Source organism: Xiphophorus maculatus, chromosome 20 (genome assembly GCF_002775205.1).
Source record: "Xiphophorus maculatus strain JP 163 A chromosome 20, X_maculatus-5.0-male, whole genome shotgun sequence".
Classification (NCBI taxonomy): domain Eukaryota; kingdom Metazoa; phylum Chordata; class Actinopteri; order Cyprinodontiformes; family Poeciliidae; genus Xiphophorus; species Xiphophorus maculatus.
In genome coordinates this window covers 19,817,520-19,842,818 of record NC_036462.1, presented here as the reverse complement: position 1 = coordinate 19,842,818, position 25,299 = coordinate 19,817,520, and the positions used below count along the sequence as shown (strand labels likewise).

Below are 25,299 nucleotides of genomic sequence, written 5' to 3'. Positions count from 1 at the left end.
CTTTCACAGTTGTTTATAGAAACAGTATTCATGACAAGATTCTGGATGTTTTTAAGTGGGTGGCCATGAAAGTGACTATCTGTTGGAGTGGTTGTAGGTCAGCATGCAGAGGGATTGCCTGTTGTCGGATGTTGGGTGAGAATTGGCAGACTGGTTTAAGACAATAAAAAGACAACACCAATTTAAATAACTATTACAACCGAGGTCTGGGGAAATCATCAACATGCTGACCTTTAAGACAGAAAATCTTTGTGTTTTAAATGCACAGGTTTGACAACAGGACCTAGAGTGAAACGTTTAGAAACAAGATGTTAATCATGTCTGTGTAAACCCAAACATTTCAAAATGATCATCTTTCAACCATGGACAGCTCAACAACAACAGTGGTCAACCTCCATGTTTTATTTGTGTTGCTGCTGAGTGTTAAAACCAAATATGCTCATTGTGGAAGATTAATGCCATGAGAGAAGATGCATGGATTACAGGCTTCTAATCACATGTTCACTGTCTAATAAGCACATGGTGCACACTGAGGATGTACCGTCACCAGGTTTCACTGCCTCCTACAGGCCTGGCATGAACACTACATTGTTTCCTGTGATATTTGCAAGTTCATCTGCAAGCAGTGCTTTTGTTTTCCATTGTTGTATAAATGCATTTCTTTAAAGAAAAAAATATATATATTGCTGTTACATTTTTACTGTGCAACTTTACAAATGGCACCCTATAGTGAGCTGCAGCTCTGATATTGACATTAAACATACACCGATGGACACAGTAAACTGAGATAGACCTTTTTAATACAGATTTAGTTATTTTCTATACAATAGCACATATTATAAATCTTTTACAATACTAATATTTCTCTATACACATGGTCATAAATGTAAATTACAGTGTACACACATACATTGTTAACACAAATACACTTACATATTTCTTCTTTATAGCTCTCCTGCTCATTAAGAGTTTTTCACAATAACTGATTTTCTGTCCGGCAGATGATCGTGATCAAAGGAAAAGGGATTTCTGACTAAAACACAAAACAAACACTTAGGTATTTACATCCCTGAAAAATGTACATGAATACACAAGAGTTATTGTCTTCCTGTTTGGCTCACAAGTAGTGTAAAAAGGGTGAGGTGGAAGGAGAATAAAGCCCAAAGCCATAGGAGCCCTCCAAGCCTTCAGTTCATACAAAGTTTCAAGTGAACTCTATCTACTTGGTGAGAAAAACCGCAAACTACTCTAACACTCATATCACAACAGCTGACTGAGGGCTGCTTGCTGTTATTATCATCTTGTTTTTTTGTTTTTTTTTGTCAAGCAAGTTTGAAAATGATACACAAAGCCCTGAGGAGAAAGAGAGACTATATTGTGTAATGTGTTCAGGTCTTAGTCCAGAGGCTGTTTTTGTTTGTCATCATTTAAAATGCTTCCTCAAAGCTGCCGCCCAGAGCAACTAAGAGATAACATGAGGAGATGTCCCATGTTAGAGGTCATTGGTTTGGTTCCTCGTGGTTATGCTGTTAATCTGCACTGGCTTCACAGACAGTTTTAATGAAATATTTCACAAAGTATTGCCCTTTAAATCCCTCTTTGAAACTGTAGTGATGCTGTTACAATGGTATTTCAGTGAATCTTCATATACATATAGATACAAAAATGCCCCACATATTTATTTATATACGTTTAATATTCAGCAACCTCTTCTTTATAAAAAGACAAAAAAGTCTCCTTTTGTCCTTTTCCAACAACATTATAACATATAGAAAAAAGAAAACAAAACATTCTCTTTGTTCACACCTAGGTGGGGGTCATTGCTTTACTTGTGTTTTATTGCACATATTCATTGGCTAACACACAGATATGTCTTCATTTACCCAGTGTTTACAAATGTGCAAACATACTGACATAATCACACAACCCTCCTTCACCATTAAAACACATCTGAAAAATAAAAATAAAAACATGCCTTTCAACTATATTTTGTACACATTTTTCTAAAAAGTGCTGCTAATCTACAATTAAACTAGAATCTGATTGTTTTTTTCTTCATTTTTTTCTTAGTTTTTGCTTTTTCCTGGTAATTTTATCAGAGTATGTAAACTTTATGTTTCTATGCTTTTAATCATTTACACCCAGACATAACACTATGACCAGGATGGGTACCCTGATAGGTACATACAGCTTTTGTATCAGAATGAACATTAGCTTCTTGATCAATTTGAATCACACAGCCATGGCGACCCATGGCCCTTTTGAATGTTCTCTTCTCTTCATCATTTTCTTCTGCAGATTTTGTTTCACTGGTGGTCATTATTGACAGTAATAGACAGAAAATGAACAGAGGGAGAAGACATGCAGCAAAGGTGTCAAAGTCTGGAGTCAGAACGCTGGCAAAGCAGCAATTTATGCTGCTTCACCAGCCTATTCCAACCCTGGTCCATTCATCTACAGCAATCAACAAGGCTTATAAGGGATACTCTGACCCATTCATTTAGCAATTGCAATCTAGTCCTCTTTAAGTTCACTCAAAACTTTATGCTTTCCAATTTTTTTCTCCATATGCCTGGAAAGTTCACAATACCCTTCTTTTAAGACGGGCCAGAAATTTAAATATTGGTTGCAAATGGGTCTTGAAATGGACAAAGTCATTGTCTACAATCTTATCAGTTCAAAAAACAGTAAAAAAGGGGAAAAAAAACATAAAAAGTTTTGTCTGATTTAATGTCAGACAGTGAGGAGGAATGGATTTTTGTCTTTTTATACAGGTTATGTAAATGTCTTCCAGAATTAGTAGATTCCGCAATGAGGAGATAATCAGAGTAATTAACTTCATCTGGTCATAATGTTATCCCTGATTGGTGCAGTACTTTGTTATACTTTCTGCAATCAATGCAAATACTTTCATTCTGTGTTGATAACATTGTTGTAAACATACAGCTGGACATTCAGCACCATGACAATATACAAATAACTCAATTAAGGCATGAAAATAATGAAAACAAAAATAAAGGTCTTTCAGAAATATTAATGTTTCTGAGAACATGTGTGCAGGTAGATACTTGTGTGCTTTCACAGATAGTGACTATATTATGTGCATTAAGTGGATGTGTGTGTGATGTGTGTTAAACTGTGCATATGTACATGCACATGCAGGTAAAAGTGCACGGAAGAGTAATACTGATTTGTATGTCTTTGCAGATATTTAACCCTTACGTTACATGAAGGGATCACACTAGCAATTGGAGTAGTCATGTGAAGGTTTGTTATAATGTTTGCCTACTGGCAGTGGTGAACTTGTAAGGGTTTATGTAAGGAGAGCAAAAAGATGGCTCTCATAAAAGCTTGAGGCTCTCCTCTTTCCACATCTGCCAAACACTTGAGGACAAAGTGTTTGTTCTGATCCTTGTAAATTATATGCTGTTCATTTGTCCTCACGCCCACTCACAAATATACAAGTAATCCATCTCTATCAGCTTAGTAAGGTCCATTTAGTTGTTTAAACCCCAACAGCACTCTCAGATATGCAACTGCTCTTTGAAGAGCAGCCTCATTCTCTGACTGCCTCAGTGAGGCATCTATCAGTGCCATCACTAGCCTCCACCCGTGACTTGCGACCTTTTCTCTGACCTCCTCCCTCGACCCAAGAGTTATGAATCACAGTCCCCCCGCTGGGAGCTGGGTCTACTTGCAGGAGCGATACTACCCTTTTCTTTACACGTGTTTTGAGGGCTCGCCGCAGTTTCTGCCTGGTGAAAGCATAAAGCAGAGGGTGAAAGATGGTCGTCCCATAAGCCATGGCCAAAAAGCACAGACGCAGCTCAACAAGGCCGTCACTGGGGCCCATGCAAAGGATCAGAACATTGACTGCAGACAGAGGGGCCCAACAACCCATGAAGGTAGATATGATGATTAGGGACATCTTCAGGACGCGACGCTGACGTTCTCGTCTGTCCCTGTGCCTGCGTACTGCCCTTCTCAAAGCGATGATAGCTGAAACTGAGGCCTGTACACCCATGGATGAGGCAGGCAGAGGTGTGGAGGCATGGGTTCGAGCTGACGCCGAAGGGGGAGTTGGAGAAGCAGGGGTCGCTGGGGTGGTCGCAATAGGGGTGGTTGCAGCAGTGCTCACAGTAGTTATTGTGGCCCCACTATCTGACATCCCCGGAGGCATGGAAGACAATGGTGGAGGTGATGTTGGAGTAGGGGTAGCAGAGGGGATGAGTGGAGGGTGACTGAGGTTTTGATTTTGGTTAGAGGACACTGTTTCTGTTGGCAGGCTTAGTTCCTTCTTCCTCTGCCTCCTGCAGCGTATCCTGCAAGTGGAGTCCTTTGACCGTGTGTTCCTCATCATGTGGGAGCCGATGCGGATGTTGAGGGCCTGGAGAATCCTGGAGTAGGTGAAAAGCATGACTGCCACAGCTATGAAGAAGCAGGGTACTTGGAGTAACAAGTGATAATACATTGCCATACCCGTGTAATACCCCTGCCCTCCAACACATAGCAGTGTCCTGTTTTGCCATACTGGTGGCAGGTGGTGCGAAGGAGAGGATGGTGGAGCGGAGGGTAATGAAGAAGGAGGGATGGAAGAAAAAATGGGAGTATGCCCAGTGTTGAGTTCTGAGTCATTGCTCTGCCTTTCGAGCTCCTCATCCTCAGTATCCTCACCCGATGAAGAGAAGAAGTCCCCTTCAAGGAAGGGTAGGAAGAAAACAGCCAGAGAGACGGCCCACACTGCTGTCAGGAGTAATGCAGCACGTCTAGGCGTCAGGAGACGACTGGCTGGACGCACTGAGATATCGTATCTGTCCAAACTGATCACCAATACATTGACTGCTGTAGCAACACTTGTAAATGTGACACAAGCTTCATGGAAGCAGCAAAGTGTGGCCAGGCTGCTAAGTCCACTTTCATTTGCCGGTACCAGGATCACAGCAACCGTCAGCGGCAAGCAGAGCACACAGACCAGAATGTCGAGCACATGAAGGTTGACCGTCACGAGGTTGCTGACTGAATCTACCAGGTTGGATTGAGCACAGTAGAGAACAAGTACTGTCAAGTTGCTGCTGAAGCCCAACACGAGTTCCAGTACGAGGACAGTGGTCAACGACACCTGGAAACCGACAGGATAGGGTGTGTTCCAGCCTTCCTCCACACCCACCTCTCCCCCTCCATCCAGCAGGCCTACCCCCTGACCATCGCTGGTCTCCAGGAGGTCACGATAGCCTTCGGTCTCCATTGACACCACAGCGGTCCTTCATACATAGCAACAGCAGCCGCCAAACCTGACCATGGTCTATGTTTCCTTTCACTCTGGCTCAGATGAGACAGCGTTGGAGATAATAACCAGATCCGAGGTTGTAGCTGCAAAACAAAACAGAGAAGATACACAGAAAGGAAGTTAGCAAGGGACAGAAAATGATCCAGAAGTGCTTCATGTTTATTTTAAAAAATAACACGGTTACAAGTGTAAGTTAAACATGTCATGATTTATAAGTTGACACATGGAGTGTGATTGTGATGCTGGGGCTCTTTTAAAGTCATGCAGCTGAAGTTATTATGTATGTCCCATGATCTCCTACAGGGCTCAGCACACATAGCAGTTGTTACAGTGGTAATAATTTACAGAGATTCTGGAACAAGACGTAACTTATATGCAGGTCTCAGTGCGTTTTGTTGTGCATTGATGACAACGTCCATACCCATTCGTTTTTTAACAAACCCCAATGCTCATTTTTCTCATAATTCACACACCACAGTGGATTCTGCTGCAAAAGATAACCCTTTCTTTAGAAAGTGAGTGGGTGGATGCTTGACTCATTCTTGCACAGCATACATTATATGGGTCAGAAACTATACATGCAGGCTAAAGCTTTGTCAAATATTCTGGATTCAAGCAGCTTATCTGTAGTGCTGACAGGTCAGTGACACAGTACATGTTAACTATTGCTGCTTGTTCTCACAGCACCGACAACCAAGCCTGTGACAACAGCTATTGCTTCGTAGCTCTGGTAAGCACATCCCCCAGCTACTGTCAGTATCCGGTTCTATAAACAGAGGAGGCAGGGACATTTTTGGACTGTCAGGGAGAAGGTGCATTTTTTATCAACACGGAAGATCCAGCAAAGGACTGCAGCAGCTAATAGTTCACACATGGAGACGCAATGAAGACAAATGGATCAATGATCCACAGACAGTACCACATAAACAATGCTATCAGAAACAGACGGCCATGCCCCCTCCACAAATCCCTTTTATTCTTTTCTAATACATCAATTTTATGTCCTCCCACTCTGTTCTCTCTCCAGTTTAATGACTGACACAGGTTGTTACGCTTAGTGTAAGCTTTGTTCAACATTGATGAGATAACAATAATCTACCCTGTAGATGTGAGATATTAAACCTTACAGATCCTTTAAGGTGTTTTTCCAGACCATGAACCTCAATCTACCCTGGACTGATTGTCATGTGTGTTTCGACTGCCAATGCTGTTCATGTGAATTAGCATCAGCCGATCTTGAGTGGATTGCCTTTCTCGCTTCTCCTATTTCAATTTTATCGGCTATTCCAACCAAGGCGAACTTTATATTTAACACAACTATTCACATAACTGCTATACAGAAACCTCACCAAACATGAATATTCCCTTTAGAAATTAAGTAAGAATGCATGAAGTGAATGAATTCATCCTAAAAACTAAATGAGAGGGAGCTACTGCAGAGAAGATCTTTGTATTTTAGTTTCAAGCAGCATTGTTGGTTTTGGACTACTAAATGGAGATTAACTTTCATCAACGATGAGAAGAAAGGGAACTTAATCAAATGTACCAATGAAGGACCAATTCTTCTTGGCTAATTTTCATTACCTATTTCAAGTTTTGCCAAACTCTACATAAAGGTACAGCTGTGACAAGTTTTGCATATTATGGGTTGATACTTTCTTCCTCCCTGCATCAAGGAGGTTCTTTAAAGCAAAATGAAATCCTTCCAAACTTGAAAAACTATTTCAGATGACACTGCATAAACAGCAGCAGTTTGACTCTTTCTTTCAAACACTCGTAGGGGTTTAATATTATATTCTGCCTTTAACATAAACCTCACTTTGATTGGAGGATTTACTCCTCCCTGTCTCCACAAAAGCTGGAGACTTTGATATATAGAAAAAACATATGGAAAATGTTCAAAAACTTCACTCTGAAGGTTCAAAGTATTATGGAAAGTTTATGAATTGACAATCTAATAAAAGTTAACAAAAAATATGAGCAGTAAGGGAGTTTATAGCAGAATGACTGAAACATTGTTCCTATTTGAAATATGTATTACTTTCTCCAACAAAGCTCTGTTAGGGTTCAGGGTAAATATCAAAGTAATTCCTCCCCATCTGGATGGTTTTTTGGGAGATGATTCCTAACCTGGTTGTGTGTTTTTGCGAGGCAATTGGACGGTGGTGAATTACAGCAGCAGAAATCCCAGGTGCCTTGTAAAGTTTAGTGTCTGAATCAAAAAGCAATAATTCTTACCTCCTGTCTTTGCTATTGCCTTTGACTGTCACTGTTTTTCACACCTTCTTGTTTGCCATTTTTTGTTTCAGTATTTTTTTTTCTGTCTCCCATTCATCAAATGGAAAGCACCTGGAGGCAGAGCAGTGGTCGATCTTAATTCACTAATGGGTTTTATGGGGTTTGCAGTGGTGCTGGAACATTGATTTAAAGCATCATCGATCTGCCACTTTAACAAGCCTGAAGAAAAGAAGCATGTAAACATCCCTTTCATATCCTCTGCCAGTCACATTGTCTCATTTTGACTATTGCAAAAAAGTTTTTTCTTTATGTTATTTCATTATCCATATTCCTCCATCAGTATAAAAAAGAGTAAATTATAGAGAGAGAGGATATAATTAATTTAACATCACATACTCAACCTTGACAATAAAACTTTAAAACATTAAACGTCTGTTAATTTCACTAAATTTTTTTAATCTACAATCTACATGAACAACTTCAGCAAATAAAAAAAGAGAAACATTGGTTTATTTCAATTCAATAATTTAATTTAGACAAAGAAAGCTTCACATTTACTTCCCACTCTGATTAGTCAGTAGCAATTTTGCTACATACATGAGTCATGGGACGTGGTTTTGCAAGTCTTAAAGAAGATTAATTGGATACATGCACTAGATATTTTTGATGATCCTTTTTTAGAACAAGCCACTAAATGCCTCTAAATACTTGTCAAAGAAAAAATAAATGTAGCCTTAGCCAAAATTCTAATTCTAGCATGTTAGCAAACAAAATAAGGTGATAAGATAATAGTAGGAACAAGCTAATATGCTATAAAGCATGATAAGTGGTTAGGTTTCCCTTGTGAGGGATACAAATGAATGTTTTTATTTATTATAAAAGATTAAATGATATTTAAAGGAAACACGGATTTGGAAATACACTAATTTCTTGGTGTTTCAAGCAAAAACTAAGTGGATGTAGTAAGCGCATAATGATTTGTAATGTAAAAACTGGCACAAGAATTCCTTTGGGAAACATAATGAAGCATAAAAGTTTTAAATAGCTAGAGTTATTAACATATCTTTGAATAGTTTAATGCTTTCCAATTTGAATGAGCTTAAAAGTATACTGTTATAGTCATATCAGTAGCAAGAGTATCAAAGTGATCTGAACGCTTTGTAACATTCACACTATTATTCTTATTTCCAGACAAATGTTTACAAGACAATGATTTTGCAGGATGGAGACAGAACAGCTTTTAACAACACTGTTGTATCCTTTCACAAGGACAGGGAAAGTCTGAGAACGAGTGCCGCTATAAGGACTACTTAGTACTCTGATAAACTGATAAGAGCTACAAAGAAACTCGAACAATGATGTACATAATGTCTGGTAGCTTTCAGCAAGAGTAAATGTCACATGCCCTTCATAAGAGCAGCTGTGACTCTGACCGGCAGGCAGTAACAGTCTCAATATTCTACAGAGAACGAGAAACCATAGAGCAATCAAATCAAAGTGTTCAGACAGAGCAATGAACTTTAGTAGGTTTTGTGCCTTTCAGACAAATTTTAAAATAAAAATGTTAATTTAACGTATCATTCTAATATTTTGCAATCTGCAATCTGCAATCCTATTGCAAAGGAAACGAAGATGTAGTAATTACTCTGTAGCCTTCATAAATCTTTCTCTTTTTCTTTCTTTTTTAACCAAGTTTGCCTTGTTATTGCTGTCTGCTTGTTGTAATCAGCCTCTGTCTTCAGGGAGGTTTGTTCCCAAGAAGGCACGCTTCAGAGTGAGTTGTGACAACAGAAAATTGCTGGAAACAAGGTGAAACTCTTGTGCTGTAAATTACAATCAGGCCTGTGATTTTCACATTAGAGAGAAAGAAAAAGGTCAGGAGAGACTTCAGGCAAGAACAAAACAAGTTTTACTTTTGGAACTATGATCCAAACATACTGTGTTTTAGGAGGTAGGTTTCCATCATGCAGGTAAAGGTTAAAATAATGTATAATAGCTTGGAAGAGCCTATCCTGGGATACATGGGCTGGAATCGACCAGCAAAATGTTTCCAGAAGACTTGGATCTTCTCTGATTTGAATGTGACTAAGGTTTTGTGTGAATAGAAGTCGGTATAACCTCAGTTAACAACTTCACTTAACATCCTGTGTAAAAAGCATAAATTAACTGACTGGCTTGCTCAGTGCATTTGCCAAAGATTTTATTTTGACTTGGCAGATGTTTTTATTTTTGTCCCCCATCACATTTGGTGTCCGATTTAGTGTATATTCTGTGATTTCGTCTAAAACAACGAGCTGGCAGAGCCCAGCACCCTGCTGCCAGGGTTATTATAGGTGTCCAGCGGGAGATGACAACTTGTCAAGCTTCTTTTCACAATATAACGGGGGTAAACACTAAAGCAGATTGTGTGTTCAAGTGTGAAAAGTTCAGCCTGCTTCTTTTTGTTTTCTTTTCTCTGGCAGGATGGTGTTCGCCCTGCACACCCCTACACACAAGCTATGCTTGTGTTTAATTTGCACTCCTGAGTCAGACAATACATTTCCTGCTCGAGGCTTGATTACGTCCTCTGAGCCAAAAGACAAACAGAAAACCCACTTTTGTTCAGGTAGCTCCTAACACAACGCTGTGCGAGGAGCTTTTTGACATACTTCTACTGCTTGGTAGAATAACAAACATTATGAAGCAAGAGTAAATGAGAGGACTAGGTCCTCCAGCGAATATAATGCATAAGATAGCAACACAGCAGCACAGCTTTATATAAAGACAATGCTAAAAACAAAGACATAAAAGATGTTAAAATGTGCATCATGAGAAAAATACAATTTCAAAATAAAACTTGCATCTTTGGTCAAACTCTCTTTTTGTGTGCGTCACTTATTTCCTTAATCACACCTTGATCAGCAGAGGTAAACTTGCCTTGACATGAAGCAACGGTTTATGATCAGCACCTTTCTGATAAACAACAGAAAGAGACTTTCTCTTCTTTAATGAGGCAATGAGACCTTATGAAATCTTTTGTTGTAAGCCCTGTCCGTTGAGCTGCTACCACCAATCGATGTTTCCACCTGCTGCTTTTCAAAGTACTTCACTTTTCAAGACAGCACGCTCAGACTTTCATCTTGGTCTCTGACAGTCCAGACAGGACTGTGATTTCAGTGTGCAAGGTTTGCAACGAGGTGCTAATTACTCAATTGTGACCTGAGAGGTATAAAGATACGTGTTCTCAGAAATCCTTCTTCCTTTTCAAGTAAAGCCCTTCAAGAGTTTCAGTATCTTGCAAAACTTTAAAGTACCCATACCCTTTTTAATTTTTGCACATTTTGTGTTATGACCACAATTTGAGTATCTATGTGAGCCAATACTTTGCAGAAACCAACTTTTGCTGCAATTATATTTTTTAAGTGTTTTATGAACACTTAAAAAAACAGTTTGGGAGTTTGGGCAGTGTGTTTGATGGGAGGGAGAGTACAGGTAGAAGATGATGTGCTGTGTTATTTTTTTTGTTTATTTTTTTGCTTGTGGGACAAAGAGTTCATCTGTGGTCTCACCTTACCAAACCACCTGATTTTTCATCATTTTGAACATTGTTCTCAGAGCTGTAAAAAAGTTTGTAAAAAGTTTTGCCAACTCTGATTTAATTGAATCTTCAACTTTATTTCTAGCCTTTCTGGTGTGTTTCTTGGTTATTAAGTTGCAATTTTCTATAATGTTCCCTAAAAACTAGATTAAAATACACCAGACCCAGCCCAAGCCTCCATGGGGCCATAAGCGAAATGTGGTTTTGGGGCCCTCTATTTCTGCTAATAATGTGGACTGGCTGCAACCAGCAGCCCGATCATTAGGTCATTCACACACCTGCTATAACTTATTGCATCTCTGGCAGTGCTGTTTAAATTATATACATGTACAATATAATATATTTATTGGCCAGATGATTAATCGACCAGTTGATTTCTGGGCGCCAATTTCCTTAATTTTGGGGGATCGTGATTGGCCGATACTTACATGTGCAACCCATCTTATCCCCTAATCTTATCTTCGTCAGCAAAGGTTTAAAAATCAGTCTCTGTCCTCTTCTGCTCTGCAGTGAGAGGTTTGACTGACAGACCAACCCACCAGGTCAGGTCTGCACGTTTGCATTTAACAATATTCACCCCACTGTTGCCAACTCATTGACTTTTTGCTATATTTAGCAACATTTCAGACAAAAAATTTTATATCAGCCAAAATCAAAATCGGCAGGTCAGGCTTTTTAAGATTGGTAACCAGAGATCAGCCAGAAAACTGCAATCGGTGCAGCCCTACACACATATTCATGACATTCTATGATTAAATAAATTTCTCTTAAGTGTTACTCCAATAGCTAAAATTTAATTTATACCAGGTGAGTCTTTCTCCTCTGAGAATGTGGATTTTTTTACTGGACTGATTCTGAGCCTCAAATGATTTTAACAGAAGTTTCACATAACTTAGAAGTTGATGTAAAAATAATGTTTGTTTTAGCCACAAAATGATTTAAGCTGAGCAGCAAACAACAAATCCCCAACTACAGCATAGAGCAGCTCATCGATGTAGCAGCCATGTAGCCTGACGTAAAAACATTTTGCTAGACAATGTCAAACATTGAGAAGTTTTAATTATTCTTATCAAACACGGCGTTTTGAAGCCAAAATACCTCAGAAATATACAGAGCCAACCATGAGAATCAATTCATTTAAAGTTTAAACTCAGTTTCACACAAACACAAAGAATCTAGCATAAATGTTTGGCTGTTGAACTAAACCGTTCCAGGTCGCTATCAAGCTAATTTTTTAATAGCATATTTGCTAATCTTTTACATTACATTACCAAGGCACATTAAAACAAACCTTTATCTCGGCTTTTTTCAATTCTTCCTCTTTCTTTTCTCCCTCCCTGAAGGATAAGTCCTTTTTAGAGACATTGTTTTAACTTCTGACTGTAGCTTTGGACGTTTGGTTGCACGGAAGCTCGTTACCGTGAAGTGTGCGGTACCTACCGCGACCACCAGGGTTATTTTCATCAGTAAAATAATAATTTCTACATACATTATCAAATATATATTATTGTAAAAACAAATCAATTTATAGTAAAATTGTGTGTTTTTGATATTATAACGACATAGAAATTATTACAAAATAAAATAAAATAAAAAATCAGCTCCACTGAGGGGGCCTTAAGCGGCTGCTTAGTTTGCTTATGCCTTAGGCCGGCCATGAAATACACACGGTTGCTTACAAATTCTGTGACTTAAGAAGTGTTGGGGATCACACTAGAGTAGAATGAATACAAATGCATCCCAGACTTTTGATTTTTCTTGAGACTTAATATTTTTAAAAAATGAACCACTTATTGGTTTTCCACTTACAAAATCTGTCCAATAAACCAAAGTTTGTGGTTGTCATGGTAAAAGACAAAATAATAATAACAATAAAGGGGTAGGAATACTTTTGCAAGTCACTGTATACAAAGTCATCTAGTTTCTAAAGGTAAATCTCCGCTGTTAGGTTAACCTGATGGATGGAAATTGTCAGGAGTGTTTAGGTGAGGACAACAAGAGTATTCCCAGACTCCAGGGATGAACAGGGAGAGCCTGGATTTGGATCAACAACAGAAGTTAATCATTTCAAAGTTGGGTCACATCCCAGATCTGGTAGTATTTTCATGCACACCATCAATCTTTACTGAGCCATTCAACTAATCACCCTTACAGAAATAGACAAACTTTAACAACCACATAAATATGTAGAATTAGAAAAACTGATTCAGTGTTTGTATAGCTGATTTCGTCCTTTTGCCTAACAGGACATTGACTGTAAAGACAGAAGTATATCAGCTGTTTTATGGCTTCTTCAGTCTAATGTCTGTGGAGAATTGCCTCCCTTCTCTTGTAAAGCTGTGATATGTCAGAACAAAAAGATGAGAAGGCTTTGCTCTTTGATACTACGGCACTGTCACCCAGAGATGACATTTGGGAAAGAAAGGGACGCAGAGGAGAGATGGAGGCGACCCAAATCAGAAGAAGACTGAATTGAGGGAAGAAGAAAAAAACAGGGAGAAAGCAAAGAGGTTGACGGTTTACACAGAGCGCTGACTCATGGCTGTTTTAGGTATTCCTGAAGTCCGCAGTGAAACAATTGATCAAAGCCTTAATTTTTTCCAACCCCATTCATCTCACAGCACTAACGACGAGCGTCCCCCAGCTGGGCAGCAGTATCCCTGGCAGACGTCCAACAAACCAGCCCAGAAATGCCAGCAGCAGACTGAGCTCAGTAAGAGCAACAACATCTTCATCTAATGTTTTTCAGATCAAGACCTGCTGTTGATTCTCAGTAGAGCAGCTGCTCAAAATGTGACAAGCAGACAAGCTTAGACGGTTCATCACATGTTCCAGCTTAACACCTTCCTTGCTACTATTCATAAGGCCAAACAATTGTTAGCACTGCAAAGTTTTCACATGTGCAATAAGAAATCCTGCTGAACTGACATGGATTTCACAATGCTACTGGTAGCTGCCATTCACCCACACAACCACCCACCTCCCGCCCCTCTGCACTCGCTCCCTGCCTGCATGCTCCCTGCAGATCCAACACAAGATGGATTGCTTTTCGAGGTGAACGACATGTTTTGTGCTCAGGAAATGGCCAAATCCCCATCCACACTTATCCCCGAGACAAGTTAGGAAGAGCTGGGATTGGAGGTTGGAGTGGGCATAGATAAAACAAGATGAAGGTGCAATGAGGGAATGATGGATGGAAGGAAGGCTTAGGGGTGTGCAGATGGATGCTGAGTCGTGTGCTCAGTGGAGAGGAATGTTTGTTCCCTGCTCACTGCCACAATCCATCTCTCTTTTGAACAGTCCCACTTGCCCCCCTTTGTCTTCCCTTTTCACCATTTATTTAGAAACCAGCATATGGCTTTGAGGTTTGAGACTTTGCAATATGTTCATGTCACTTCCCACAGGAATCTTTAATAGACCTGAACTGATCAAAAATTTGTGGCTGATTATGATCTTTGGGTTTTAAAAATCTTTGTGCTGCCTGTAGCAATTTAAGCTGACTCAGTCGTGTCCTCAAGTAGTTATGAGTAGATTGAAGAAGAGAAGTAAATGATGTTTTGTAGTTTCTTCCTGAGCGCTTAATAATTAAGAAGAGGAGCTATGCTGCCATGTAAGGAAAGATGTTGCAAAGACAAAATAAAGCAAAATGATTACAGGATTTACATTTAAACTGTATTTAGCTTCTTTTATCAGCGCTTAGAAAAGTTAGCAAGGTTAAAGTCTCAAAAACATAATTATTCATGTGTATTCCCTTTAAGACTGAGAGTTGCTCTTTAGACAGTGAGGTTTTAACAAAGACTGTCAACTTTATAAATCCGACAAGCACCATAACTAAAACCTGTTATATGTTAAGCCTTCCTGTTATCTAAAGAAATTCTCACTCTCACTATGTGGATGAATTGCAAAAGTCTGATTGTGTTGTCAACATAAGATTTTTGTAAATGCAGCATCCATGGTTCCCTCCTTTGAAGCACCTTGTTGATACCGGAAATAAAAAAAAATTCAAACCATGTCACTTCCTTCTCCTTTGTTCAGCCGTGTTTCCTCTCTGAGAACGTTCGAACTGAATTAGAGTCAAAAACCCTCTGGGTTGTTCATTGCAATAAAAGCATCGAGTAAGCAATTTGTTTTATAGTTATCACTTATTTAAATATCATTGCAGCAAAAGTAAGCAGTTATATAATGTGGCAACTGATCTCTGGTTTGTTGTAAAGATACCAAAGTCTGTCACTTCACATACCTCCACTAAAGGTATATATCTTCATCAAATTTTCAAGAGCTCTTTTATTTAATATTCTTATTTTATTTCATAGAGATTTTTTTCATAAACTAATGTCAACTTTATTCATTACAGTATCTAACTCAGTCCAAAAAAACAGGAATGGTTTAATAAAAATTCCTACACAGTAAAGTAACTTCAGCTGCATAAAAGACCAAACAGAAAGTTAAACCGAAAAACATAAAAAGCAAATGCCAAACTAAGTCAAACACCTCAGAAATTGCATTGTTTTTAATACAAATTAGATTTTTTGTTAAAAGGTGTGAATGTTTTGCCATGGTTATGAATGTGCTGACTGTCTTCTTCACTCAGTATGGTGCTTTCACTGATCAGAAAAAATTCGCTATCTGAGTTTGTGAGCAGCAAGTCAGACTGAAAACCACCCAATTCCACTCAGCTGCTCATTTCTCAAAATAGCTCTAATTTTTCATAACATTTGTACCTTAAAGGCATTAATTGTTTTCTTACAAATGCTATTTATAGCTGCATGCTGAGTTGCCTTATTGTTTTTTTTTCTGAGAGGCAGATGCAAAACCAGAACATCGGTAAAGAAGCAATGGACAGGTTAATTATTACAGCCTGCATGGCTAAGTGTAGAAATAGAAACATTGCTCCCTATAGACAGCTTTGAACCAGCGTGAGGCATCATTACCACCTGACAGTGTGTTCAGTGGATTTAATTTAGCTCTGCCATTTTTATAGACACCCCTCTGCACCCTCCATCCAGCAGTGACGTGCTGGCTATATCATTTTGCTATTAAACGCACGTCCCATCAATATGCACTCATCAAGGCTGTCATGCAATCACCGCTCTTTGAAACAAAAAGAAATCCCGGAGCGAAAGCTTGTGAAATGAAGGTAAATTATGTCTAAAATGGCATACTATTGTAGAAAATAGCACCGATTAGTGTAGATGTAAAACAAAAAAGAAGCAGAATAAACTGGAGAGCTAAATCAGCATCCATTGTGTTTGTTTTTAACCACTAAATAACATTTTTATTTTTATGCGCATTTAGGAGATTGTTCTAGATTAGCGATGTCTGCCACCATCTATCCATGTCAAACTCCTTAAAGCTGTGGCCTTAATAAACTCTGAATTAAATCAAATAGCACTTTCTATTAGGAGTTAAATTAATTGTCTGGATGCAATCATCAGAGCGAAATGGCCTGTGTGCTGCTTTCCACCTGTGTTGATTTGCTTTGTGCTGGAATGTTGTGAATAAATAGTCTCCTCACATAGAGAGGGCTGCCACCGTTTTAATGGTTCTCTTGTGACACAGCAGCTGGATGGTAACACCTGGCAGCAGCTTTGACCTGAGCACACATGCTGCACCGAGCGCATGCAGACACAATCGCTGAAAATCTCCCACAGGCAGAGGATGGGAGCAGATAACGGGGAAACTTTGCTTTTCTCTCCTCGACAATAAAGTCCTGGTCAACCTGTGACAGCAGCTGGACTGAGAACTGAGAACAGGGATTCCTTAAAAAATGCAATAAAGTTTTTCATCAGACCAATTTGTTAAATTATTATTATTTTTTTTACATAAATCCCCCGATGAAAGTTTTAAAGATAAGGGAAAACACATAAATTTCTCAACTTTTTGCTGCTTTTCTGGGTTTCTTACAACTGGGAATGCTAAGCTGTTCAGTCAGTTTAGTTTGCTTTACTAATAAAAATGACAGCTCTCATGGTTTATTCCATTGTTTTATGCTGCAGCTGGCAACAAACATAACGTAACAAATGTTGCATGGAATCTTAGTCTTAGACAGGAAGATTTAAAAAATTAGATAAGGGAGCTAAGACCACTGCCCATCAATCACCACAACACAACAAAAAAAAACCTTTAAGTCAATTCATCTTTTACTGCAACTGCATTATCTCACTATGAAAAATATACAGCAATCCAACAGCAAGTAATTTATTTCAGTAAGATGACAATAGCTCTTTCCATTGGTTGTTATTTGCACTCTGCTGGCAGCACTTTATACTACAAGCCCCTTTTGGCAAAGGACTACACTTAGTCTCCTCTGACAACATTTCATTACGTTGCAGCATACAGACGAATCTTTGACGATTCCTTTTCAAACAATCTTTCTACATTATCCAAAGTCCTGGATACTCTGTCTCCTCTTCAGCTCATCCTAGAGCTTTCCAATAGATTTAGGTCTGAGTCCTGAGATGGCTAAGGACAAAGGCTGACTTTGTGTCCGGTGACTGATTAATTGATTTGATTGATTGATCAATTTGGCAAAATGTTTTGGATTAATAAAATTTTGAGTATGCGAATGAGAACTTTATTTTATTTACAGGACAGTCCAGCAGGGGTTTATTTTCAATAACCCATGATGTCCTGGACTCTAACAAGGTTCTTAGGGTTTGCTAAGAGAAGCAGTATCGCAGCATTACAGATCCTCCACCATACTTAGCAGTAGGCAAATATTAACCCTTCTCCGACCACCAAACTCTCCTGGAGTGCTGCAGAAAAGCTCAGGGTTGGTCTCATTGCATAAAAGCACACACATTTAAATTCCCAGTAGAATTCACCAGAATCCACTCCACATGTCTGTTTGAGATGCAAGGGCAGGAAAAAGCCCACATACTTCTTAAAAATACTTGGTGATTTCAGATCCAACAGTGAGCTTAGGAGATTTTCCGCCATGGTGACCATCATAAAACCTTAGATCAAAAGCAATCTTAATTTTTAGAAATGCTTCATAACTAAAGGTTGGATATTCTTACTTTTTCTGTAAGCTCATACACCTGAAATAAAAATTGACATTTCTTTCATGGCTTTTTACAAATGTTTTCCAAGTTGACTCAAAGTTAGATGCAGTGAAACAATGAGACTGAACCTTTTCTTTGGTACATGTGAGAATTGCTTAATGATACAAAGTTTAATTTTGTTAGAATACTGCTCCAAAACATGACAGCTGCATAGAAAGTACAAAGTTTTGACCATTAGTGTTTAAATTCAATGGCCTTTCAAGCCCCTGCAGGTCAGAGGGCCTTTGTAGCCCCTTAGTTTGCTTATGCCTCTGGCCAAATTCAGGAGAGCGCAAAAGTGAAGTTCTTTCTGACAATTTAGATAGCAAAAGTGGAAAGCGATTGTCTTAAATTGGTTTATATAAAGATGAAGCTGTGTAATTGTGTTCTGTGGAGCCCATGTTGTAAACAAAGACTCTTTCTAAACATATTGATTTTCAACAGAACCTTCTCAGCAGATTACTGCTTTTCTCGGCTCATTAGAGTGGTCGATTAGTGAAGTTGTGTCAAATCATCCGCAGGAATATGTGTAGCATTGTTTCATGTTTGTGCACGAGCAAACAGAAGGCCCCGATGGGATCATCACTCCACGGCACAACAGAGAAAACTCCAAACATTAACTCTGACTCGACTAGCAACTCTGTTGCAGAGATAGAAAAAAAATCAATGGTAATCAGGACAGTTTTGGGCTCATGCAGAGCTAACCTTCAGCTTAAAATTAATTAGGCACTGTTTTCATTCAGAGTCTGCAGAGAAAAGGAGAATCCGTCTGCACCAGATTTCTGGAGCACACTCACACCAGACGTCTATGAATGACTCAGTTTTAGCAGATAAAGAGGTATGGAAAAAGATGTTTTATGGCCAATCAAAAATAGCAATGGAGAAAATTGAGCTGATGAAAAGAAAAAAGATTAAAAAAATGCAGAAGTAGCCAGTATCAGGTTGAAATGATTAAGCTATTTGACTCTGGAGGGCAATTAGATCTCAATTAATGCCATTTATCTCCCGTAGACAGGACATCATTGGCCAGGAGAGGAGAGCTTCACTGCAGGGCTATCAACTATGATATTATAACATAATGGCAGGCAAGGGGTTTAACCTTAACTCTGAGGGGGTGAATAACACGTGTGAGACATGATTGTGCACAAATAGCACCAAGGGATTCATTTTTTATTCTGCATGATGAGACTTTTAAATGAAACACTCCAGGAGGCATGACATAAATTAGGTTCACATTTGTATTCATCTTATGGCTGTCAGTTTGCCACTTTTGCAGCAGGTGAGTGAGGAGCATCACAATGTGCATGTTGAAATATTAAGATCATATCTAGAACATGGCCAGGAACGTGGATGCAGGTTTTCCTACGCATGTTTTCTCCTTCCTCTCTTATTATCGCTTTCCTTTCATGACTACTCCAGTTTTCTGCTCTTCTAATGATGCATTGTATCTTCCCTTTTTCTGCTCTTCCTGTGCAGTACTCTCACCATCATCCTTATTCTTTTATATCCCATCTAGAGGGAAGATCTGCTTTGAGATTTTTGCTTCCCTGTGCTGATGCAAATTTGAAAGCAACATTAGTATTTACTGTGCTGGGTTTGAAAGAAAAGTTAAGGGTTAAGTAATTTCACACAGTGAACAATGTAAAGACGAACGGGTTTCTTCTGTCATCAGTAATGAATACATCTGCAGACAAGTCAATTACTGTGGCTTATTGAGTTTTATCTTTTCTATTCTATCGTAAGGTGGATTGTTATCGTCCTACTTTATTATCACCTTTTAAGAAAAGAGGAGCATGCATTTAAGTTTAAATTTCAACAGAAAAACCTAGAGTGCCTGCAAAAAAATTAAAAGCCCCTAAATGTTTTAAGGTTTGGTCAATTTACAAGCTACACTTTTTTTTTTTTTTCAAAAATAAAAAACTCAAAATGCACTGTTCCAAATTATTATGAACAGCAGATTTTCTAAACATTTTATGGATAATAAAGAACTGCAAACGGTCATTCTGTGAATGTGCAGCATTAAGTGGTCACATGTACTAAAATCAAAAGCTACTTCAATCAAAAACATCTTTACAGACCCAGTTACATGTTAACATAGGACCTTCTTTGATATCACCTGCACAATTCTTGATCCATTGAACTTGTGAGTTTGTGGAAAGTTTCTGCTTGAATTTCCTTGCAGGATGTCAGAATATCTTCCCAGAGCTGCTGGTTTGATATGAACTGCCTTCCACCCTCAGATCTTCTGCTTGAGGAAACTCCAAAGGTTCTCAATAGGGTTGAGGTCAGAGGAGGATGGTGACCACACCATGAGTTTCTCCTCTTTTATGCCCATAGCAGCCAATGACACAGTGGTATTCCTTGCAGCATGAGGTGGTGCATTGTCATGCATGAAGGTGATTTTGCTACTGAAGGTATGGCTCTTCTTTTTGAACCATGAAACAAAATGATCAGTCAGAAAGTCCATATACTTTGCTGAGGTCATTTTCACACCTTCAAGGACTCTGAAGGGGCCGACCAATGATTCTCTCCCCATGATTTCCGCCCAAAAAATGACTCCACCACCTCCTTGCTGACGTCACAGCCATGTTGGAACATGGTGGCCATCCACCACCAATCCACTACTGCGTCCATCTGGACCATCCAGGGTTGCACAGCAGTCATCAGTGAACAAGTCTGTTTGAAAATTAATCTTCATGTACGGCTGGGTCCACTGCGACTGTTTCTGCTTGTGAGCTCTGGTTAGTGGTGACCCAATAGTAGGTTAATTTACCTCTGGAGGATCTTCCACCTTCAAATAACTGTTTGCTACTTTGTAAGGGCATTTTAACAGCTGCTCTCTTAATCCGGTGAATTTGTCTAACAGAAACATTCCTTATTATGCCTTTATCTGTACAAACCCATCTCTGTTCTAAATCAGCCACAAATCTCTTCACAGTACAATAACGCTTCAGTTTTTGTTAAATATCTAATGTTTTCATACAAATTCCAGTTCAACCAGCCATTGGTTGAACTGGAATTTATTTACGGCCACCAAAAAAGGTGCCTAAATATATCACACATTTCAAATTTTTACTATTAAGCAATTAATAATTTTCTTTCTAATTCATAATTACTTTCTAGTCCTGTTGCATCACAAAAAACATTAAAGTTTGCTGTTATACTGTGATAAAATGTGATACATTTAAGTGGTTTTAATACTTTCTCAAGGCACTGGAAACTATTTCACTACACATAAATGACTTCAGTGTCTTTATATTAATATTCAAAGTGCATGCAGGATTATTTGGAGAACCTTGCATGCTGTCCACACTGGAATCCTAAAACTTTCCCTGACAACTGTCGTGACATTGTCATCCGAAAAAGTAAATAAGACCTCTCAATCAGCACGTCACATCAGAGGTACAGTACTCCTGTTTCTCATCGCGCCAAAACCAAATGTGACAGCTTCCCTCAACTGTGCTGCCGCTTTTAGTAAGAGAGTGACACGCGTGTGGTGGAATATTTCCCCCACCAGCAGCATCAAAGCTTGTCTATAAATACATTTTTAGATGCAAACCTACAATGACCCATATGCAAAGCAAACACACAGGCTAGACCCTCTAATGAGAGTGAGAATGGGAAAAATGTTGGGACATATCTCAGTGTGGACTAACACCTTCTGATATTCTTAGTCACAATATCAGAGTTTTGAATGTTTGTACTCGGTACATACTCTTAGACGCACCAAGAAGTTAGCTAGTTACTGGAATTGGTTGATTTTTAAAAATGTAAATTACAAGAAATAAATGTTGTAAATAACATGATGATAACACGTAACTGTAATAAAAATTTACTTCTAAGTGGCATTGTACGATTCTTAGATTGAGTGGTCCTGTTTACAGCTGGGTGGTATAAAACAGGTCATTTCCCAATCAACTGACACACCATACAAATGCCATCAGGTCATAATAACCACATTTTTTTAGTGAGGTAATTGTTACAGAATAAAGGAGACTAAGAGCTTTTTTAATTGGCACTAAGTTGTTCAGAAATTAAGTGAGAACAAAAATAAACTTTCTCTGTCATGGGTCAGGCTGGAATAGAAAATGTTGGCAATCTTAGTGAGATACAGTGATTTCACTACTCATCCAAATTTTGCTGAACATAAAGAAAGGAAAGACATGAATTCAAATATTCTTGTCTTTGTTTTGAAATATTAGTGAAATCCTACTTAATTGCGGAGCTGTGTAGCGCTGCCTGCTCTCTTTCTCACTCATACATTGTGACATTGCCTCCAGTGCTTCTATAAATAATTAATGATCAGACATGGCATAATTTTTCTTAAAACTGCTAGTATGTACTACACCATCTGGCAAAAAATAAAATGTAGAGTGAATTTTCACAGTTATAGTTTGGTTTGAAGTTCTTTATGTGCTGCACAGTGGAGCAGTTAATGGCACTGTTGTCTTGGAGCTAAACTCCAGCCATGGGTGTATCCATGGGTTCTCTCTGGGTACTCCAGCTTCCTCTTACAGTCCAAAACATATACATCAATGGCTGCTAGAGAAAACCCTCCAGCAAGAATAAGCAGGTATGAACAAAAGACGCATGAAAGACTTGCTAGTAAAAATTATGTTTCTCAAGATCTAAACTAAATCACTGGATTTTAAAAGGCCGAGGTATGAAAACTAAAGCAATTTATTTACTTTCTATGACCTAGCTTTGCAGGTGCAATGTTTCTCTGCAGTGGGATGCACTACACAAAACACTGCAAAACAAACTTGTTCTTATTGCACAGCTTATGCTACAAAATCTGTATTAAACCAGTCTGCAGCCGATAAGAAGGATGCAGTGGAGACCAAGTGCAAAACAAACAAAATAATAAGATAGAGCTGCAGAGAGCAAGAAACAACATAAACAAAAAAGATTTCAACACAGCTATTTGTTTCAAAATAATTTCTAAGGATTAAGATACGACTTGAGGTTGAAGGAAGTCCTGATAAGAATGGGATGTCTACCTTCAGTTAAACCACACCGAAAACCACAAAAGGAATCAAGCCACTTATATTATTTATGTTTAAATGTTTTAGCTTTCTGTATGTAACCCCTCTTGTTTTATAGTTAATCTGTCAGGCTATTAAATAATACATTTCTTAAATTAATTCTGTGGCAGAACATCTATCTTCATATTATTTATGTGTTAATTAGTCCTGGGATGCAATATTTATTTATTTAGTAGATGCTATTTGTTTATAACAATACCACTCTGATTTATTTATCAGACATTTTGTCTCAGTGCAAAATTATGTTCAGTAAATGGATTTATTCTTCTTATTTGGTCTGGTGACTTCATTGCAAGCAGGGGCCAATTTTATTTTTAACGTCCCAAACTGCAACGTAAAAATTGATCATTATTGTATGTACTCTGACCCTCACAGCAGGAGTAAATGTCAAATTAAAGATTTCATGACATTTATTACATATCTGGTACATTTGCAAAACATTCAAATGAGATTTCAAGTATGAACAAGGCCCTCATACAGAGGAAGCTACATACTCTGCTTTTGCCTCAGATCAGCTACGTACACCATTAAAAGGAAATTTACAATACATTCAGCAGTGACACTGAACAGTGGTGGCCATTAACATGGGCAATCTGGCACACAACCCAGGGTGTCAACCTATTAGGGGGTGACATCAGAGCATGTGATAAAGTTATCCATCATTTGGGGCTGAACAAAATGGTATTTTTTGTATTGCTTTTTGTGATGCCCAGTCAATGGGCTGTCTATTGATGTGGAAGTTGGATTTTGATTTGAGGTTCCAAATTCAATAGCAATTAACATTCACTGGTGTTTTTAAGAAATCTGGACTCCATCTGATCATCTGAAACATGTATTATAATTCAACAAAGATCAACATTTTAAGCATTAATGAGCTGTATTTGATAAAAATATATATGTATATCTGAGTTTTTACAAAACAAACAAACAAAAAGTTCCTTTTTGTTATACCCACTATATTCTGTGTGCAAAAATGGGGCAGCATTTCTGCACGAACAGTCTCTGGCGCTGACTTTACTGTTACAAGTGAATAACTACAGTGAAGTCTTGATCTCATATGCTATATTAGCTCAACTACAGCCACAGAGGTGCAGAACCGAGCACTTTTTTATGAACCCAAAACATTAAACATGAAAACACGCTAACTGAGACGCTGAAATTAAGACGATCAGAGGTACAACCTCCATGGTAAGTGTCGTGAATGCATGAAACTAAAAGATACTGGAAATGGACCTTTTGTACCTTTACTTGTCGTGCACATTTCCAAATGATATTTTTTGGAAATGTTCTTATTTTCTCAAAGAGTTTTTGGCAAACCAATTAATTGTTTCGTCTGAAAATGAAAACGAGGTTATTAAAGGCCTCATTGAAAGTGTGTTGATTATGTTGTTGCTTCCCCTCGTTCGCAGTCCCAACAGTTGCATAGGTCTTTCAGCAACTGTTTGTGCCAAATTACAGAGAATTGTTCTTATAGTGTCTATTTTATAAAATTGAATCTTTCACATTGTTTCCCAGTTCAAATGTGCAAAATGCATATTTGCATATCAGAATCACGATAAGACTTTATGTTAAAAATAAAAAATTGCAGCCTTAAGCGGATTAATATAGCGTATAGAAGAGAGAGAGAGAAAAAAATAGTCTCATGAGAAGAAGTGGCAAAGACAAGTGTTAAACTTACCAGTTTTGTTCGTGGGAATTCCCTTTACATCGTACTGCAGGTGTCGGTGCGCTGCGCCTTCTCCAGCACTGGACCCTCGATCCACTCCAGCGCTCTCCAGGACAGCCGGCTGTCAGCCAAAAACGTGACCAGAATATTTCGCCTCCGTTTTGTCATAAATATTACAGCGGGAGGGGGGGAAACCCTCCGCGCCTGCAGATGCAGAGCGCTACAGCCGCTACAGTGTGCTGTCCGATCACCAATCCACTAATTTATCCTGTTTTTGAAGCGTTTCTTTAACACGGCACCCCAACACCTGTCCTTCTCGCAAAGCGCGGACTTGCACAGCATCCCACACACGGACCGGCCTCAAGCATGATCGTGCGCTAGCGGCACGCTGGAGCGCAGTCACTCCATTCCAGAGACCAATACGGCGATCCGCACGGGGAGGG

At 38.8% G+C, this 25,299-nt stretch overlaps 1 protein-coding gene across 1 annotated transcript; it reads right to left on the bottom strand.

Moving 5' to 3' along the window:
- Positions 1 to 783: 783 nt before the first annotated feature.
- LOC102229826 (probable G-protein coupled receptor 22) lies at positions 784 to 25,299 on the bottom strand. Its single transcript, XM_023353463.1, has 2 exons — positions 24,869 to 25,299; positions 784 to 5,370 (listed from the first exon to the last, which is right to left on the bottom strand). The coding sequence occupies exon 2, from the start codon at positions 5,243 to 5,245 to the stop codon at positions 3,557 to 3,559; it is 1,689 nt and encodes a 562-aa protein (XP_023209231.1). The 5' UTR covers positions 5,246 to 5,370; positions 24,869 to 25,299; the 3' UTR covers positions 784 to 3,556.

Coding starts and splice junctions, on each gene's coding strand:
- LOC102229826 (XM_023353463.1), bottom strand. CDS start 5,245: ATGGAGACCGAAGGCTATCGTGACCTCCTGGAGACCAGCGATGGTCAG.